Raw genomic sequence first — 21291 nt, 5'->3', positions numbered from 1 at the left:
ACGCATCAAACCCAGCAAAACCATTTCCTTTTCCCTTTAGACCCTGAAGAGACAGATCAACTCAATCTCAGCCTGATAAAGAAGGGGGGGAAAAAGCAAAGCTCCAGCTGACAGATCCTCACTCTCCTCTTTGTTAACACACCGTTAAGGCTTGGGGAGAATTAGCAAGACGAAATATCCTGACTCCCTTAAGTGAAATTATATAAACTGATGGAGCTGAGCTTATCAGCAGGCTCACAATAGTCCTATTTCTGTCTTTCGACGTACTTGAAGGTACCGTTGGTCAGTTGTAAATAAAGTCATCTGGAGAAAAAGAAAGAATAAAGAATAAACGCCGTCTGTTGCACGTTGCAGCCGAACACCCCTCACCTCACCCTCCCCTTCCAAACATGAGAACCTGTGGTAGCCTTCAGTCGTCATAAAAACTCAAAAGGTGTTTAGTTTGTCCAGTCTGGGCTACTGTAAAAAAACATGGCGGCCTCCGTAGAGAGGACCCGCTCCTGATGTAAATATAAAGTATTAAAATATAAAAGGTCCATTCTAGGTATGCTAGGGCCTAATTGAAATTTGGCCAAATCAAAACAATAACAAAAGACCTAGTTTGATGACGTCATAAAGCAGCATGGGCAATGTATACATTTTACTTACATTATGAAGCAAACAGCAATGAATGATCACGATCTATTACAAGCGACGGATATAAACAGTGTTTTTCCTTCATCATTTGAAGTCATAGCAGAGGCAGAAAAAGTCGCAGGTAAAGATGATATGATGGAATTAAAAGGAAAAATCAAACGTCATGTTACCTTGAATAACATTGGGGATTTCTCTGGATTTAAACATTGCTAGAAACAGTTTGGATGATGTAAATACACAATACGTCAACTATAGGTCAAATGGTTTTTAGAAAATGTTATAAAGAATTGTTAGCCATTTTCTCTTTCAGAATATATTGGAGGAAGAAGACTTTATATAAAGTCTGGCATTAAAAAAACATTAAGTAAATCTTTACATTATTATTCATAAGGCTTCAGGGAAGTGGACACTGTAAACATTATGATTTTTTATTATGTTGTCGCTCATGTAACAGCGACAACATGTTTATAACTCTTTAAGGTCGGTTAGTTATGTTATTGTTCAGATTTTTCTATGGATGATACAAATCCACACAGCAGCGCTTTAATAATACAGTTCATATACTTTGGGTTTTTTATCCTCACACTGTGACTCCACAGGTGAACTCATTCGTGTGACACTATTTAGGGAAGAAGTGCTTTTCAGGATAATTCATGATGAACATCATTTCATCTTTTATTTCCAATATAATATTATTCTCTATAACCTTTGCCTGCTGTTAACCCTGCATTGTATTACATTTTTTATTCATCCATGCTGAGCAACTATCTTTATTCAGCTTCATAGAAACTAGTTATATTTGCAAAAATGAAAAAAAAGAGGAAGGAATATACTGAAAATTACCATTCACCATGTAACTGAGACAAATAACCGTACAGATAAAGTGATTGCACCACCAGTCCCTTCTCCATGTTGCCAGACAGTCAAAATCCGACCTGGTCTTTCACAAATTAACCAGGACGCTAAATGCAAATCACCAACCTTGGTGTGGGTGAACATAATTGTGCAGCTCCTCCCTCCTCTCCACTGCTCCAAACGGCCGTTTAAGGGAGGGCTGATCCCTGATTAACGCTGATTCCCTCGTGTTTATTAGCCCTCAGTGCAACAGAATGGCAGAGTAAAAACAAACAGATGAGACTACTCCCACGTGGCACCCAGAGCGCAGATGGAGACAACTTATAGATGGAGATGTGGAGTTTGGCAGAGGCTGGAGTCTGAGCAGGTGTTTGGACCCAGCATGGACATCGTGTACTGACATTTTTTTTTAAAGCGCCCGAGAGCCAGTGGGACAGCAAAGGCCACAGGGTGGAGATGAGGCTTCGCAGGACAAACTGTTAGTCTACCATGGAAACTGTGAAAATAGCTCATACTGACATCACTCTGTCTAAATCAACATATCACAATATTAAAAGGACACGTTATGCTCATGTTGAGGTGCATATTTTTCATTTGGGGTTATTATTTGAAAAGGTTTAATGTTCAGAAAACATCCCTTTCCTCAGAGTGCCCATCGCTGCAGCTCCTCTTTTCAGCCTCTGTCTGAAACACAGGGCTGATTAGGTAACTTTGAAAATAACTGTTTTATTTGAGTAACAACCCGCTCCCAGTCTGAGCCTTAAGATGGAGCGCTGCTGCAGAAAAATCCACATCCAACACGTCTGTGTTTGTCTTGACCCAAAGCAGATTGAGATGCGAGGAAGAAAATCTCCCGGCAAATACTTTCTCCACACAGATCTGAAGTGGAACTCAGACTGCAGACGAGTGGTTGTTTAAAGTTTCCCTATCCGCCTTCCCCGGGCTGGAAATGGTTTCTCTGCGTGAGACGGACTCTCAGTGGTGTTGCTGAAATGCGGCGCACCCTGCTGTGATCCTGGGGCATCACCTGATAATACAGTGTCTTCCTTGGAGAAGCACTTACCAAGCGTGGAGGACTTCTGAAGTGGTAAACAACTTCACGCAGACACACATTTCACATGGCATGGGGAACACAGGCGCCGAACAGGCTTTTCTCTTTCAGCTCACAGATCTGAACAAACACGCCGGGTCAGTTCGGCCACATAGGAACGAACAAATTGAGAGCGGTTGAGAAATCCGACATCGACAGTCCAAAGACATGAGGATATGCAGAAGCTAAATGTTTGTCTGAATCCCTCTGCAAACCGCTGAAACCTACAAATAACCCCGGAAAGCAATCACAGAGCCTTGGAGAAGACATTCTTTTGATGTTCACTAGTGCTTCATGAGAAGAGAAAAAAAAAAAAACCTTTCAAGGCTGCCCTTTTTTCCTCCTGCGTCTGAATTGAATTGGTGCGTCCTTGCATTATACATTCCCCATTCTACAGAAGATTGAATTAAAAACATCCTTTGTCATCACAAACATTGCTCAGTTTGCCGAAGTGACCAAGGCATGCTATGAATAATTATGCAGGGAGACATTGGTCTAAAGTTGCCACAGATTTTCATTAGCGCCTCCAGACAGCGGTGCAGGGAGAGGGGGGGGGGGGTCTCCGGGCCTGTCTGTATCAACAGTGATGTATCACACAGCCCTGTGAGTCTTAACCGTTCAATTAGGAGCTCTGCCGAGGCCCGGCCCCGTCACCGGGAAAGACCAGCAGCGAGCCGGACAAGATCAAGAGCCGCTTCCTCAAACACACTTCAGGAGCCGGGGACATCAATCTCCCCGACTGTGACCGCAGGGTGGCCGAGGGGCAGGACCCCCGCAGACGCTGGGCCCCGGCTCTGAAGGCTGCACAGGTGGGGCCATTCATTCCTATCAGCCGGGCTAAAAAATGAATAAGCTATGACCTTCACAGTGGGAGGACGGGGGTCACACCGCGAGCAGGGACGGGAGAGAAATCTCATTTTCATCAGCATTTTCTCTGGACACCAAACAGCATTAGGAGCCTGGGAAACTGCTGAGGCCAGGTTTGTTTTTCTTCCCCGCGTCGGCATCGTGGTTCCACAGCATGGGGATTTAGCTGGTTAATGTTGTGAGAAGGGCAATTTGTACAATATCATCGGGCGTTCTCACAGTGTTTATGTGCATGTTCGAGTTTGAATGGCCGCAGCATAACAGCGATATTACGATCCAAATTTAAGGTGCCACTCTGCTTCTCACATGATATCAATCTGTGTTGCTGGTGGATTAAGAAGCTCACGGGGCGTTAGGAATGAGAGTTAGCCGGGAATAAACAAGTAGTTATAAAGTTAACCATGTGGTGGGGCAGTTTTCCGCTCTGTGTGTGGAGCCAACTATAAATCATATCAATTATTATGACATGTGGCTGCTCCACATAGCAGAGGAAGTTACTTCAACTTGCTTCCCCCCCCCCCCCATTGGTCCACATGTTTTATCAGACTTCTTTTACATATGAGACTTAAAGTGTAGCTCCAGCTCTGAGCCACTGATAAGTTTGAAAAATGATAAAACCTGGACAGGGGACTCGTGGGGCGAGGGGGGGCGGGGCTGGGTGTGACAGTGACACATTTTCAGGCCAGGAAAAATGGAGCGCGACACAGAATCGTAAGGCACCACTGCTACAGAGGGCTTTGTGGAAGTGGAGGACTTTTCCCCTCCAGAATCCCCCATAGTGGGCATTAGTGTGGTGGAGGACCGTGGTGGACCCGAGCCACTTCAGTCCGAGGTCTTTTACCCACATGTGTGAGCCTGTCTCCTTTAGAGACCGGGTTTGTTATCGGGAAGAACCAAAGGTAACGCTAAGCTACTGGAATAAGACCAGAATACAATTTGTCTATAAACACTATTTCCTTATAATGAACCCACCCATTAACTTTAAAATAAATGTCATTTAGAAGAGAATTAATGTCCATATCCCTGAAAATCTTAATGAAGATCTAAAGGTGAAAACAAAGAAAGCACAGAGGGCTTTGTCTACTATAGAAAAATAATTACCTAAGTAAACTAGCAATAATATTTGTTGGGAAATTATGAGCTGCAGTTATTTTCTTCACACGAAACGAGGCTTTAGAGAAAACACAATGGACCTTCACCAACAATGGAGCCCTGACGACTATTGTTTATTACATGCAGGGGGTGATTTGTAAAAATAGGAAAAGTTTGTCATGATGTTTGGTTTGTAAAAGTACATTAGAGGAGCGGTACGAACACAAATAAAAAAAAGGCATTAATAAAACGCTGAATGAAAAGAAAGGACTGCTCGAACTGCTTTGACCACTCTTTTCACACGATCGTTGTAAATTTCAGTGTCTCCATCTCTGTTTGTTAAGTGTGTGTGTGTGTGTGGTGGGGGGGGGGGGGGGGGGGGGGCGCGCTTTTGTTCCCCGTGCTGCGCGGCGGTAATTGTGCTGGAACTGTGTGCAAAGTGCTGACGGTGAAAGTGAACCTCGTTTTTCAGCCGTTAGCCGTAACAGAGATGTTATCTTCAGCTCTAGATGCAAAGCGCCTAATGGCCCCACATTGTAGCCCACTTACCAACTCATTCATCCACATCACACACACACACACACTGCGCGCTCTGAAGGGAGTTCACACAGGTCACTCGTATTGTACATGTGCTGAACTCACTGGTTATTGCTGTGTTCTATAGGCAGAGGCAGCACCATCAGTAGCGCCACCTGCAGGAAACCATCAAAACCGAAGCTGTTTGTCCCCCACGTACAGAGCAGTTGTTTTCTCTGTGTATTCGTACTTCATTGTTACCTTGAATACCTTATTTTGTATGCCATGAGCATGTGTTGACATAGCAACCATGGATTTGGTTCGCCTCAAAGTGGCTTGCATTATGTGCGCGTCCTTCACGAGTTCAATTTGTATCTAATCGAGTTGTCCTCTTCAGTCCTGACATGGAAACTTTGTTCAAAGAGCCTGAGGAAACTTTGCCTGGATGCTTTGTAAAGTACAAGGTAACACGGCTTTCAATATGTTTATGAGTGTTGTGCCAACATATTATTTATCCTCCCAGTACATTTCACATCTGAATATAAATGGATGAATGCGCAGTGGTTTCCATTTCTCGTTCCCTTACAAAGCTTGGGTGTTGGTACGACGGCTTAGATTCTGATTCATGTGTTTCACAACTTGTCACAACCAGTACAGCATAATAAATTAAGCCTGTGACACTATAAAACAACAGTGTATTATTTTTCCTTAAATCCCATCGGTGCTCTTTAGGTAATTGTGTTTTTGGCCTCACCGGCACATCTGGTCCTGGCCCTCAGAGGTGGCCCCGGGGCTCCGGTGCCTCCCTCCAGGGGTCTGGTCAGCAGAACGCTGATCTCGTACTCGGTGTCCGGGTCCAGATGGCCGATCTTGTGTGTGGTCTTGTCCACGGGCTGCAGGTCGTACATGGTGCCCGACACCGTGCGGTACTCCACCTCCCTGTCGATGATCGGGCCGTCCCCGTTGATGGAGTTGGCGTTCAACTGGATCCAGAGGTAAGTGGCACCGACAGCGGTCAGCTGGGGGGGTGCAATAGGCACGGGGGGCTCTAAGGAAACAAAACATTTTTGATGTCAGATGTTTGATAACCACATTATAAATGGTGAAAAGTCTTTGTCATTCCCACAAAATAACTGTAGATATGTTCTCAGACCTGAGCACACGTCGAGTATCTTCACTTTTTCTAACAAACAAGGTATTTAAGGAGAGCCATGCAACGATCAATAGCTCCAGCTGGGTAAATGAAATGTCTCATCCTCGGTAGCACAATGACCGACTCATGTAATCACACACGCCTTTTTGAAAGTGACGGCAACTTCCAAGAGAGGTGTAAGCGAAGTCACCCAGACCTTGGGTGACTGCTGCTCTCATTGAACAACGTATTGATTTTAATCAGAGGCCTTCAATGGAGAAGCCTCTGGTAATTGACAACTACAGTAGCTGTCATCTCTCTCTCTTTCTAAAATCAGCAGCTGGTTCAGTCTCTCAACTCTTGACGGTTTCAGAATTTAGGGATTTCTATTAAAAGCCAACATGAACTGATGAGACTGAAACACCTGAAACTGAACTGTGTGCATGTTAACGCTGTTCAGACAATGTGGTTTTAGTTGCTGCGTGTGGATATTAAACAAACAATTAAACATAAAGACTTTTAGCAGTGAAAGGTTTACAAAACTGCTCAATATTAATGTTCAGTCTGACAGCATCTTCTCCATCCATCCATTATCTATACTGCTTATCCTATTTCACTCAAGTTATATATTTATATTCATAATTTAAACTGAGAGTAACAGTAACTGTTTACTTTTAGACCAGCTCTGGTTCCATATTCATTTTCTCTACGTTTCAGAAAATCGTAATATAAAAAAGGAATTTCAAAAATATTGTAAAACGGAAAAAAGGCAAAAAGTACAAGACTGTGTATGAAATAAAAAATAAAAAAAAGGTTAAAAAGGGAAATCGTGGTCCCTCTGCACGAATTGCACCATCCATCCTTTGATGGTTGCAATATTATGTCTGATAATCAAAATTTATTTAAAGGGGACATAGCATGCCCATTTTACCACAAGTTGATATGGTTCCTTGGGGTCTTAATGAAATGTCTGTAACATACTTTGGTCAAAATACCACAAGGATCATTTAAAACAGCTCCTTTTTACCCTGTATAAAACAGCCCTCCACAGAGTGACCTGTTTTGAGTGCCTGTTCCTTTAAATGCTAATGAGCCAGCTCCCCCCTCCCCCCTCTCCCCCCATGATTTTAAACGATATAAATTACATATTTTATATGATATAAATTATCAAATATGCATCCCATACCCTTGTTGTCCTGGAGTTTTAATTTTCCCAATCACATAATTAAATGTCCCCCCTCTGCCCATCCACTACAAGCACACAAGCAGACAGACAGAGAGAGAAAGAGAGGGGTGGGGGGGGGGGCTATGAAGACCATCATTTACCCCCGAACCCCGACATTCAACGGGTACAACAACAAGCGGAGAAAGCAGAATCGCGGGCTGACCTTATATATACAGTCTATGGGGCTGACCAGCGGAGAAATGCACGTCCCGTGTGAACAGCCAGGCGGCTGCGTGCTGGAGAACGCGCTGCGTCTGCCTCGCAGCGGCGCTTCCGCGTCCGGTGTACCCCGGCGTAACTACTGTACCCCGGCGTAACTACTGTAACCTGGTGGAACTACTGTACCCCGGCGTAACTACTGTAACCTGGCGGAACTACTGTAACCCGGCGTACAGTAGAGCTGAACACTGCGGAAGTCTTCCACACAGCTGGCAGTGTGGAAGACCGCTGCTAGGCAGCGCAGCGCCGTTCTCCAGCACGCAGCCGCCTGGCTGTTCACACGGGACGAGCATTTCTCCGCGCTGGTCAGCCCCATAGACTGTATATATAAGGTCAGCCCGCGATTCTGCTTTCTCCGCTTGTTGTTGTACCCGTTGAATGTCGGGGTTCGGGGGTTACAGTAGCGCTGAACACTGCGGAAGTCCTCCACAGCCAGCAGGGCTGTGTGGCGCTGACACAAATTCCAGCTCACGCACGGGAGAGCGAGCGGTCGCTCCCGAGCAGCTGCTGCAGCCTCCCGGTCCCAACGATCCAGACAAATGCCACATGTGAGTGAATCGCGGGCTGACCAGCGGAGATATGCTCGTCCCGTGCAAACAGCCCGGCTGCGTGCTTGGGAACGGCGCTGTGCTGCCTCGCAGCCTCCGGTGTAAACCCGGAAGTAACGAGTGTGGGGGGATGGGGGGTGGGTGGGCCAAGACCATGTAGGGAGACTTCCAGTTCCTTGTTACGACACAATACCCAGGAAGCGCAATCGAGTCGCTCAAGCATGACGTTTCTGACTTAGAGGAACTATAACAAAACGCGCGAGTGTTTTTTTCCCCAGAGTTTTTGGGTTGGTAGACATGCCAGATACCCACATTAACCTGTAGAAGCACTAACAAAGTGGAATTTGCATGCTATGTCCCCTTTAAAAAAACGAATCGGATTTTTACTTCGGGGGTCAAGCTGTTGAGCTAAGAGGAGTTAAGGTAAGTACAGTACTTGAGTAATTGTACTTAGACACGTTTGAAAGCAGGGTAAGAGTTGACAGTAACATTTTAAGAGAAACTATTTCCCTTGTTCAAACTGTGTCAAGATGTTTTATCCCTCCACAATATAAAATATTACTCGAGTGGGCAAACGACAAATTGAATTTAACACTTTTTTTAAATGTTTACACTGAATAGAGCCAACAATGTGAGGAAGGACGGCTTCATCTGTGTCGACGCCCTCGTGTCAACCCGACTTCAAAGTGTTTACAAGTGTGAGAAACGTGGCTCGGACTCTATTGTACAAATATTTTATGAAAACAGGGAAATGAGAGAAAAAAAAAATCTGCGTAGCAATTGGAGTTTTAAACTTGGATTTTACTGATTTAAATAGTCAAGTTCTTCTTCAGTTTTAGTTTGTTTCTTTCAGACGCATGTGGCGTTCGACGACAACTTTGAAGCTGACCTTTTTTTCTCCTCTCTGTTATGTTGCCAATATTTGTCTAATCTTGCCTAAACCTTGTGCCATTTCTGTTTTAATGAGGCCTCTCGAAATGTCAGACAAGTTATTTCAACTGTGGTGTATAATATAATTATTATATAAGCCGGTAAGAGGACAATATCAGCTGAAACGCTGTTAATGGAAATGTCTGCAAGAAAAAGTTTGAGACGGTCTTGCACATAAAGTCGTCACGATGAGGTTCTGAACATTTGAAAGTCTCTCGTCAATACTTCAGTAACACAAAGATTAATTATTCCTTTAAGAAATCCATGTTCTGTTTGTTCTAGTTTAAAAAGGACAACAACAACCTCCGCTGTCCATCACGGACGACTTGTCTCTACTTCCTCCCGCTATCCAGAAAGGAAGCCAATATATTCCGGATACGAACGCTGCCATCTTGAGCCAAGGATGTCATTTGGAACCAAACTCTGTGCAGTAACGATCCAGGACTGGAGCAGTGGGAGTGAGATCCTGCAGATACACAGGCTCGAACAATGGCGCACACCCCCGCCAAGGCCCCGACAGTCCAGTTAAATCGAGCTGCACCAAATTTCACACACTGATACATATTAATTCCCGAAATGCCTGATTATTTTCATGAAGAAACACAAATTAATCCCTGGGAAGATGGCGAAAAAGTTGCAAAACACCTGATCTTGCAGTGCGGTCTTAAGATTTATGCGTGAACTTGCTGAAAATCAAACAAACATACCAAAAGAATGAGCACTTAAACATAGTGTGACAATAATTAAACTGACAGAAACCATCATTGAGAAAATTGAATTAGACCTAAAATTCAACTTTAAGTTTGCTCCATTCACCAACATAGAGGAGGCAGGGTTTATGACCTGTCCGTTAGCCAGCCACCAGGGGGCAAAGCGATCGAGACACTTTGGCTTCACTTTTCTGGAGCCGTCCTGTCGTCCATCTTTTTATACAACCTCCGTTTATCACCCAGATGTTTTTCTTGCTTCAAGCACTCGTACGACCTCAAACTTGCCGTCACCAACAAACAGCCGTGACCCACAGCTGAAGCTCCTGCTTATGAATCCACCCTTGTCACGTACAACAATGGCTCCGTGTCCCAGAGGCCACGGCGAGTAGCTCTAATGAGCGCACACATGTGAACAGAATAATGCCATTAGTCGCCTGGCTGCTTCCCGTGGAGTTGTCATGGAGAGGGAGAGGTCTCCAGGCACGGTAAGAGCAGGTTGAGGTGTCCCGCATAGAATCGGAGCCCCCCCTCCCTCGGCAGATGGTTACCCCACAGTGACCTCCGTCGCAGGTCCCTAAACTCCCATTAATCCGAGCTTCCAGAGTCGCAGTCAAACGTCACCTAAAGCGAACCAGCTAATCCAGCAGCTCGTCGTCCCGGACTCAGACGCGGCGCCCCGGCCTGCGTGCTGGAGCCAGACGGGAATATGAGGTGATCCAAAATCTGGCCTCGACCAACAGACTTGTTTTGATGGGTCTTTTATGTTATGTCCTAAAAGGGCTTTAACCGAGTTAAGAGGCAATATGCTCGGATTCATTTAACAACAGAAAAACAGCACAGGCACAGACTGTAATACCATCTCTCATGATATAGTGGGTTTATCAGAAAATATTGATACTATAATGGTGTTTGGCATTTGTAATATTTTTAAAACATAAAAATTATAGTGTGGGTTTCCCTGTTGTGGCTTCAGAGAACAGATTCGGAGAGATTTGGCCTTGTTGCTTTTATTCTATCTCTCCAGAAAAGCAGATGGCACCGTGAATGAAAGGAGCAGATGTAATTTATTTCATTGTACATTGTCTCTTTATTCATTACACAACTAAATGAAAAAATAATAACTTTGCAAAACAACTTGAGAGAAATCAGAATTAAATCTTACTTTTATTTTTAATTGAATTTTAAATGTGCTTTTATTTTTTGAAGACTCGTTAGATAACACCCTGTGAGGCACAGGACCAAGTGGGCTTCAAGAAATAGCATTTTCGAGAAATCATGATCGGTTCAGAGGAGCGACACAACGTGTGAATAAAGATCAACGACACGTCTCCACTTCCTCTTGGAATAAAAATGGAGCTTAAATGTTTCGGATAAAGTTGCCACCATCTTGTGCTCAGCTTTCAAACATGATGTTTTTTGCAACATCAAATAACTAATTAAAACTAAACTTACTGGAAAAGTACACATTGTGATAAGAACTACCTGAAATGACAGGAATAGATTTATTTATGTCCCATCTACTAACATGGAGGAGGATGAGTTTATGGCCTATACTTCACTTTTGGGAATCTCTTGTGTCTTTCATGTTTATATAAAGTCTATATATTTAACCAACGAACTAAGTTAAAGTCATTATTTATCTTATGATCTGGTTTTATCTTATGTGAAAACCTCCGTCAGAATACAGATGTGGGACGGGAGGACAAACTGGGATCTTCAGTCGTTCCATCAATCTTCTCTAGAGAGAAAATGCCTTTTCCGCACTGTGATGCGTGGACGCCATTCAATCCGATGTTGGCTGCCATCACTCGAGACCATTTCCACAACAATGCGACAACGCAGCATGATGTATTACGGCAATAAGCATTTCATTTAACTTTGAAAAGTTGCTGCTTCACAAAAGCAATAGCAGGTTATGGTGATGGAATAATTCCTGTAGGTGCAGTAATCCTCTGTTCAGCAGCCATAGCAGAAGGATTACTGGTGTGAAATACACTCAAGTGCTGGAACACTTTAGGATATTAACAACTCAATTCCCACTGTTTAAGCCTCACGAGGCGGCGTCGCAGCCTGGGAGCGGCGCTGAACCCCGGCTACTGTGCCGGCTGGAGTTGGGGTGACGGCGAGCAGATGACAGTGGTGGCCATACGCGGGGGTCAGCGAGCAGCTGCTGTCGTGATGTTGCCCAGACAGCCCCTTGGCCTGGCGACAGCTGCGTGCTCCTCTAACGCAGCAACCTGCCAGGACGCAACCGCACTAAAGCTCACTGATGCACGTGCAATCTCACACACACAGACACACACACTGGCATGCACATACCAGAGGAGGGACATATCAAGATGTAGAAGAAAAAGAGTAAGATATCAGTTTGTATAAGACTTTGAGCTGCGACTTCATTTTTTAAATAAATGTCCCTATTTCCAACTCAATAAGGAAACAAAGCACATTGTGTTTTACACTCATATTCATTTTGTATACCATATATGCATATATACATATAACAGTATCCATTTTTATTCTATTGCCCTTTTTATTCTCTTGTCTACCACATTCTGACGATTTGCTGCTTTAACAAGAGAATGTCCCCAGCGTGAGATCAGTAAAGTCTTCTCTTCACTGATGAAAGTACTGCAATATTCATGTATTTGACAGTATTACGATCTGTGTATCCATGGTGACATTCCTGGAAATAAATGCTCTGTTAAGTTGCTTCTGATGCAACCTGAGCGTTTCCTGCGGCAGCTTCAAATTAAAACCATTTAACTGGGGAAAAAACACACATGGTGACTTTTATTATGATGTAGAACCAGGAAGTCAGCGAGTTTGGCACTAACAGCTACTGTTCATCAAAAACAATGGATCCACAAAACAAGCCAAGAGTCATGTTCGGCATTTTTTTTTACCAGAGAAGATCATAAATATCGTCAGGAGCAGCCACAGTTTAGTTGTTAGATGAAGAGCTGCAGTCTCAGCGAGGTAACCGGCTCCTCTCCCTGTGCCCTGCTGTTCACAGGCCGTGTGCAGCATGAAATCAGATCACAGTTGCTCACGGAATGATGAGAAAGGGACAATTACTGCCTGAAATCTTGTTCGAGGCAACAAGTTGGTTTTTCAAGGACCTGTGGTGCTAAACCGCGTTTACGACAATTACCTACAGGTTTCGCACAATCAACGAATCAACCGGAACTGAAATCTTCCCGACAGCCACTTTGACGTACAGTAACAATGAAAGATGCTCACATTTGACTAAACGGACCCAGTTACTCCTCGGCCTCTGGAATGATTAATCAGTTCTTACAATCTTCATTTAATGTCTTTCCACTGATTAATCAATGTATCAACTTATTGCTATACAAAACACACACACACACACACACACACACACACACACACACACACACACACACACACACACACACACACACACACACACACACACACACACACACACACACACACACACCTTGCCACCCATTTGCTATTCAGCGCACAGAGAGCAATAATAAGAGCTGCCTCTGTGCTCTGTTGTTAGATTAGTTAGACCTGACTGTTTATACGTCCTTATTTCATTTGCCTGTTTCATCCACTGAGCCTCTCTTGTTAAATTGCAAGAGGTCCTCATTACGTCGTGCACTCATCTAACTGCTGAGAGCAAAGCATTGATCCGGCTCCTGATCTGAGACGAGGTGGCCGCGGGAAAAAAAATGACGAGCTTTACTGGCCCGGCCTTCGATTTTTCCTTTTTTGTGGCTATTCTCATTAGCGCTGACATGAGCCACACCTCGGCAGCCTTGAGTCGGTGGGCAGCGGGACCCAGAACGCCGCGCTGGAGCCGAACGAGCGCTTTGTGGGCTCCGGGTGATTCCAACCAGGCCAAGAAAAGAGCCAGCACTTGGACAGGGGAGTAATTATCCCCCTTTCAGAACCACTGGCCGCGCTACAGGAGAGCCCAGCACAAGGGGGGGGCGCGACTGGGCCAAGCCGTACAGAACTCTGGAAATACATGCACTGCGCTTCCACATAAATCTGACTGAATACTGGCAAGAAAGCAGAAGTGATTATCCGGTATAATCAAGCATTCACTCTCCTCATGTTGGAAGAAGAAAGAGAAAAAAGAGAAGAAGAAGCAGTGTATGGTAATGAGGGGCGGGTGTGCGACTGGAGCAGGCTCATAACCCACAGAATGGCTCCGTGGTCACTCCTCCAAAAACGAGTCACGGACGCGGTGAATACACATTTAAGGCGGATTTACGACTCAGACACGATGCTGGGAGGGTTAAGCTCTTGTTTTACGACTGGTACGATAAGAGGAGGTATCAGCTTTTTTATGTGTGACATTTATAACCGTGAAAACACCTCTTTTCTTCCCCTCGACGAGTTAGCTTATGTCGGAGTCGTCGAGGTGTGAAACCGCGGCGGAATCTAAAGTGGGTTTTCATTACGAGATTCAATATTTCCCTAAATCTAGAAAATTACGGTTACTATTTTAAATATTTATGACAAAAGCACTTCGCACTTAACTGGTTTGCACTTGTGGTAAAAAATATATATAAATCGCGCACATGTGAACGGCGCCATCAGCAGAAACGCGGCCGTCTGGCGAGTGAGCGTAAGTGCAGGGATGTGCGAGTGATTGCGTTTAAGCACGAGTGTGGTTTTTCGAACGCCTCCAGTGTGTCAGTAAATTTCCTTTTGAGTACACCGCTGACACCCGCTGATACACTCGGGCACAGAGACTTTATCTCCCTCCTCACTCTGCTGTGTCTGGGCCCGGCCATTCTTCTATGATTGACAGACCTCGATTTGGACAGCCAGGATTAAACCTATCAATCACACAAAGCTCGGAGACAAAAAAGAAAAAAAAAAACAGCGAGCGAGAAAAAAAAATGGAGGCAGTAAATTCAATTGAGAGCACAGGGAGAAAATTGAGGTGAAGAAATATAGAAGGCCATTACCGGGCTATAGGGCTGTAGGAAAGTGAGGCCTTGCAGGATTTAGTTTCAGACGAGTCCATAAATTCATATCAAATGACTGCAGAAGTGAAATATCAGTGAGGTTGCCGTTAAACCCCGGTGCCTCTCGCCTTTGTGATCTTTTTGCTGGAATTGTGCTCAGTCAAGGACAACCTTTACAGGGGAGGTATTGGTCCTCCGGATAACAAATCAACATAAAAAAGATAGTATTTTTAGTATCGCCTCAGAGGACGTTTCCATCTACAAACACGCGGCATTTCCTGTTTATTTCCTGGTGACTTTGCCGCGTGGCGTGGAGGTCGCGAGGATGGAACAACATCCCTGCTGTCTCTGTGTCGCACCCCTGCTTTGGGACCGATACTCACGTTTTATGGTGAGCTCCCCGTAATTGGACACTCCGACCCCTTTGTCTGAGTGGACGATGCAGCGGTAGCGGCCCGAGTCGCCCTTGGTCGTGTTCTCCACGTCGAAAGTGCCTATGAAGCGCCGGTTGTTCCAAGGTTTAGTGGCTTTCATCGGGGCCTCCCGTCCGCCGATGCCCTGTTTGGAAGCGAGACAAACAAAGAGGTGAGCCTCCAAAACGGAGAGGTTTAATAAGCAGAGTGGCCTGACCTTGTGTGTTTCACAAACTCTGCTCCTGTGTGCGTTGTTTGTTTGTGTCCCGTCGCTCCCACCGGTGGCTGATAGTAGGGAAAGCATTTATCACGCAGAGATGCACGTACACACACAAACACACAGTGGGCTCTCCCCAGCTGTCACCCCTCACAGCAGGCAGATGGGGGACATTTGTTCATTAGAAATATTTCTTCATTACTGTCATCGGGGGACTTCACTTAATGTTTGTTTTCCAGCTCCTGTGCTAATGAGGACGTGTTTGTTAAAATGATGGAGTACCTGGCAGAGGACCTTTACCCAGCGCCGTGCTCCCACTGATCACACGTGTGGCATCGCGCTCAGCAGCCGAGGCGGCGGGGTTACGTCTGCCAGATGCACTACCTCCACCGCTCAGAACAAGGTCACTGCGAGACTGCCGCACGGCTCACTAGTGCCAGATATAGTACACGGTATCCACCGAGCCAACAGCTATATAGGTTAAGACCACGCTGCGGTGATCTGAAACAACTGTAATCCCCTGTCTCCCAGACGCAGAGGCCTCGGGAGGGGGGGCGAGCAGGTGACATCGCAAATACACTAGCACAGTCAAGCAACGTGTGAATGTTTACATTTGTAAAGTCATTTATACAGGGAATTACAAACAGGGCATGTGTTTTCTGAGAGAAGTGAGACTGGGATCAGCTTTTTTTGACTGTTGAGTGCAACTTTAACCCAAAGTAAAACTTTCAAGTTATTTATCTTATTAATTTAACATTCCTTATACGGACTGTGAAGGACATTTTCTGGAAGCTGGAAATAAAACTAAGGCAGCAGCTCATGTCTTCTGCAGAAGAGCTCAATGGAAGCTTGATGCACATCAGAAACCCCGGGATGAAAAAAATATCAGCGTTGACATGATCGATCGTCAACTCCGAGTCTGAAGATGTGTCACTCAGCATCCCAACTTATCTCCTTCCAACCACACGTCCATGAAAGGCGAGAGATGCTGTCACTCTATGTTACATGTAGGTGTTTGCGTCTTACTGGCCAGTTAAACCTAAATCCCTGTGTTTTGCTTCTGGTGTAATTTAGAAACAAGTTGGAGCCAATCTGTTTGAGACATTTGAATTCGGTATGAAAGTCCCTGAGCGTAGATGTTGGCCCCTCATCTGTAACCTGACCTTGGGAGAGAAGGGAGCAACTGTGCTCTATTCTCCTCGTGCTGCTGTACAAATGTAATGTGTGACGACGGTCAGAAATTCCATCACACAGACCGATTTAGAACGGCGGTTATGCAATTTAAATGGACATGTGTAAGCCAATCAGAAATAAGTGCCGGGCCTTGCTGTGGTATGAATGTTTACATTGGGCCCTGTGTAATTAGGGTCACAGTAAAACATGTTTTATGTGACACGGCTCTGGATCCGTCTGTTGTTGGATCCGAATCATGTTATTTCTCAAACAAACAATATTATATCCTGTGTCTTAGGTCAACCTGTGGTTTTGATGGGTTATATTTACTGATACTTTTCATGAACATTCCTTTTCACGTTTTTGGTTTTCGCCCCGTACACACTTTTTCCTCCGTGTTTGAGCCTCTCGTCCTCTCGACAGGGTTTTAAGTAAAAAACTATCCATGTGTGCACGTGAATCCAGGGTTTGGGAAACGATGATGTCGCAGTTTACTTTGTGTAGGCTCACTGTTTTTTGTCATCAGCACCAGAACCAGCAACAACAATGGCGGCTTTATACCAGTTTCTCCACTGCCAGGTCTAATAACAAGTTTGGAGCTGAACTTAGGGTCAACGCACCACATTCACATTCACAGACATTCACAGACAACTCCTCCGGACAATATTACTTGGACCAGAGTCTTCCTCTCTGGTACATGCCAGATCGAGGATGTTGACGTTATCAACACCTGCTGGCCTGGTTTGCTCGTGTCGTCATTTTTTCCAGTCTCGTCTGGACAGAGGTAATTTTAAAAAAACGAACGGGGAAAATATCAGCTCCAAAAGAAAATGTGCAGAGGCGTTGACAAGGTCTTGGAATACCTGACAGTTGTTTCTTTCACAGGCAAAATAGACCTGACGGCACAACACTGGCATTACTGACAGCACATATTCAGAGGTCTGTTCACAAGGACATATTCATTTCCAAAAGGGCCCAGCTCTGAAACCCATTCAACTCTCTGGTGAAGCAGTTTAATCAAAGGGATAAAAAAATAAATAATAAAGTCTCACCTGCAGCCAGAGGCGAAAGTTGTCCCTTTTGCGTCCGTTGACGGTGCAGTGAAAAGAAGCCGTCTGCCCGGCGTTGACCTCCACTCCCTTTATAGTCAGGAAATGAGGTGTGTTCACTGAGAAAAGATGTAAATATCTATCAGGCAGAGGCCGAGGACATGAATAACATCACACGCTGAGACGCAGAGTTCAATGTCCCTAAAAGTTTCGACGCTTGTGCTAAGATTTGTATGTGAAATGGGAGAATCGAGAGAAGGAGCCGTGAATTGATGCTGCTCTTTATTTCACTATCTGTTGCCCCCTCAGTGCCGGAGGCCAGCATCACTTTGAAAGCCGCTAAATCTATAAAATGAGACACCACAGGCCGGATCCTGCACTGACCAAAAAACCCAATTTCTGCCGTCTCTAAACTGCATCCTTTCATTGATTGAGCGGATTCTTCCAAAAGCATTTTTCTCTTTCCGACCGAGCTCATTATCGGTGCGCTCCCTGACTGGGAGGCTCCGCAGAAAGGAACTTATGTAGAACATTTTTGATTAGTGCTGCTATTCTGCATAGAAAAATAGGGCAATTCTGTGGAGCGACCTTGATTCAAAACACAACCGAATCTCTAAAGACTTGGCAAAAAGCTAATTCTATCACTTTCATCATCAAGACTTTCACTTCTACTTAATATTTCATAACCTTGTCTTCCAACTACACCTCCTTTATAAATTTGTGCCGTCAATCCATCCGGTGCCAAAAAAGACAAATCTATTTTTCCTCGATGCTAACGTCTTCTTTAATGATGGGGGGGAGAGGCAGAGCACCCGTCGGCATAATCACACCTTTGAGCTAAATATTCCACATGGTCGTATAAATAGAAAATTAATTGGCAGCGCTCTCACTGACGAGTTCGCTCTGATCACTTTGCTTCTGACTCAAAGAAACGCCACAGCCACCGAGCAGGTTATTGATCCGCTCGCACTATTACACCTTTAACCACTGATCACGTCACAAATGCCCGATCGATATGCAACGCCACTTACGATATAAATCCATCACATCGACATAACATTTGTAGGAATTCCGCTGCTTTCAAACGGTTACCGGGTGATTAGCAGCCGACAATCAGAGCTTGATACTTAGGTTATGAAAGGTAGAGTGAGGTATAAATCAATTGATGAGACGCTTGTGGTATTGATTGACTGCCGGGCGTGAAAACCTCTCGGTGTAAACTTGAGCAGCGCCACACGGACTAACGTGACTCTCGGCACTCAGACTGGAGGAATCCTGAAGAGCCCTCATCCCTGTCCTCCCACAGCAGCGGCCTATCCCGAAAGCCGAAGCAGTAATATTGTAAATGCGCTGGTGATTACATGTTCATTAGCTCCGCGGCGCACTCTCAAGTGCTCGTACTTCCATTCAGCAAGGGTGGCGGGATTGCGAACATCTGAGAGATGAGATGCTTTACTGAATATCCTTAAGGGAGGAGAGAATAATGGAATCCCAACACAAGCAGCGGCGGCGGCAGCAGCTCACTGTATGCTGGTATTTGTTTTTCCATTCTCTTTTTTTTTGCACTATTCCTCCCATCTCTCAAAGGGGAGATTTAACACAGCCACTCCAACATTATATCCCGAGCACACTTCAGCGTGTCAACTGCACGATGATAAATCTTCAGGGAGCGAGGAGGAGGGAGGTTTACACTTTGGATTGACTGTAGCGTACTCTCTTTGAAGGCCTTTTGTTTGACTGGGAGGCCTTGAACAGAACAGCGATGCAGGTATTTGGGAGAGTGTCATGGAAAGGACAATGACTCTTTGATGATATTCTTTTATGGTGAAGGGAAAAAAGGACTTACTGCATTGGTGGCCCTGGACCACGACGTCTTTGATGGCCAGCAGGCCGCGCTGCCCTGAGGTTACGGCTTCAAACACAATCTGAGGAGGAGAGAGGAGACTCATAACACCAGTGATAAATGGCCACATGTCTTCGGATGGCACTTGAGTGAGGCCGCCCCGCGTGCACACAAGAAGTCCGGCTACGGCTAATGCTCTTAGCCGAGCTGCGGCCGGCCACACAGCTGCGGGCCACTGACATTATTTCCACAATATGTCATGGCTGATAGGTGTTATGACATGCAAGTGTTAAATTAAGTTTGAGCCCTGAGACGATTAGCACACCGTCTGTGACAAGCACACAGTGCACAGGGGGTGAGACACCTCGCATGTGTAATATCCTTTAAAGGGTCAAGACACACAAAGTCAAAACAGCAAAGTTCTTCACTGTCATTTGATTTAAATCGTGGAAAGTTCTGTGATTTTTACCTTTAAACAAATCAGTGTTCAGTTATTTTGTAAACCAAACACATTCCTTTATACTTGACTACTAACGACTAAGTTTCAATCTAGCAATTTACTCCACGGGGTCGTCCCATTAAATGTGTTTAACGTCTTATGTTTTTAAGGCTTAAGCATTAAAGTGATGCATTAGTCTGTTGCTATGAAATATCCATGAAATCAAAAACAATTCACAAAGTAAACAAGGAGTCACTTTAACATCACAGCCTGTAGTTTTAGACGATCTTTTGTTAATATCAGTAGCTACTGCCTCGTCTTATCTAGAGCCCGACTTTCCATCACCTATTTATTATATATTTATATATATATAAATATATAATAAATAGGTAATTATTCATAAGATGATGTTATCAAACCCTTTATGACATAAAATGTAATTAACCATACATTTTTTTTATAAATAACTATAAATAAAAGAAAACACAAATACAACCATATAGAACATGAATGAGGAAAATACACATGATTTTTACATAGAATATAAACAAATGCAGACTTTTCTTCATCGTTTATTCTGTGAAATTAAAGTTTTCATCTTAGCAAACAAACACTGACGTCTCTGCTGGGACGATACTTCTGTGAAAGGCTCAAATCAGTGAGAGAGAAATTTGAATTTTAGTATAATTTAGGTACAATGAGGCAGAAAAAAAGCCTGTTACACCAATTTAACCTATAATTTGGCCATTTATTCTAATATTAAAATATAATATTCTTCCATTACTTCCTTCCAACTGTTACTATGATTGCCATGTGACAGTTATAGCTTAGTTACTGGGAGTAAATATTTCACAACAACTGCTCTCTATTTAAAATCTTGTTTGCGTGATGCTAACTGTTACATTTTGTGATGCATTAATCCCCCCCATTAGAACAGCTGGTGTCCGGGGGCCTCTGGTTACTTTAAATTTAATTTGACACTAGTTTTTATTCATGTTACAGTCCCTATAAAAGTCTCACAGATGAAATCCTCTAAACCTGAAAGACATCTAAACTTATCTGTTAGACGCCACTAGGGGTAAGTGTGAACATGTGCTTCTTCATAATGCGAGTGAACTAACCCTTCGATGTATATTTAAAAAGCCGTCTCCTTCATAAGAGGGGACTGCTGGGGCATTTCCCAGTTGCTCTGCATCTCGAGTTACTTGCTCGACATGTTTGTTGCCATTTCTGCCGACAGAAAAACCTGAAATCGAGCACAACTCCGCCGCGTAGGACTAACTCGCTCCTATTTTAAGGGACGAGCTCTCCTGCAAAACACACGGTCCTAAGCTGCGACGGAGGGCGTGTCCCCGGCAGACTGTCAGAGTTATGCACTCCAC

The 21291-nt window shown here is 44.5% G+C and overlaps 1 protein-coding gene across 1 annotated transcript in view; it reads right to left on the bottom strand.

The window, feature by feature from the left end:
- LOC117778140 (receptor-type tyrosine-protein phosphatase mu-like) overlaps positions 1 to 21291 on the bottom strand; it is a 151925-nt gene that overhangs the window by 77781 nt on the left and 52853 nt on the right. Inside the window, 4 exon segments of the mRNA XM_034613445.1 lie at positions 5811 to 6104; positions 15159 to 15333; positions 17631 to 17746; positions 19474 to 19552. Of these exon segments, the coding sequence (XP_034469336.1) occupies positions 5811 to 6104; positions 15159 to 15333; positions 17631 to 17746; positions 19474 to 19552 (664 nt within the window).

This window comes from Hippoglossus hippoglossus, chromosome 17, assembly GCF_009819705.1.
Source record: "Hippoglossus hippoglossus isolate fHipHip1 chromosome 17, fHipHip1.pri, whole genome shotgun sequence".
NCBI lineage: Eukaryota > Metazoa > Chordata > Actinopteri > Pleuronectiformes > Pleuronectidae > Hippoglossus > Hippoglossus hippoglossus.
The sequence above is the reverse complement of the archived record's forward strand: the minus strand, read 5'-3'. Positions and strand labels throughout refer to the sequence as shown.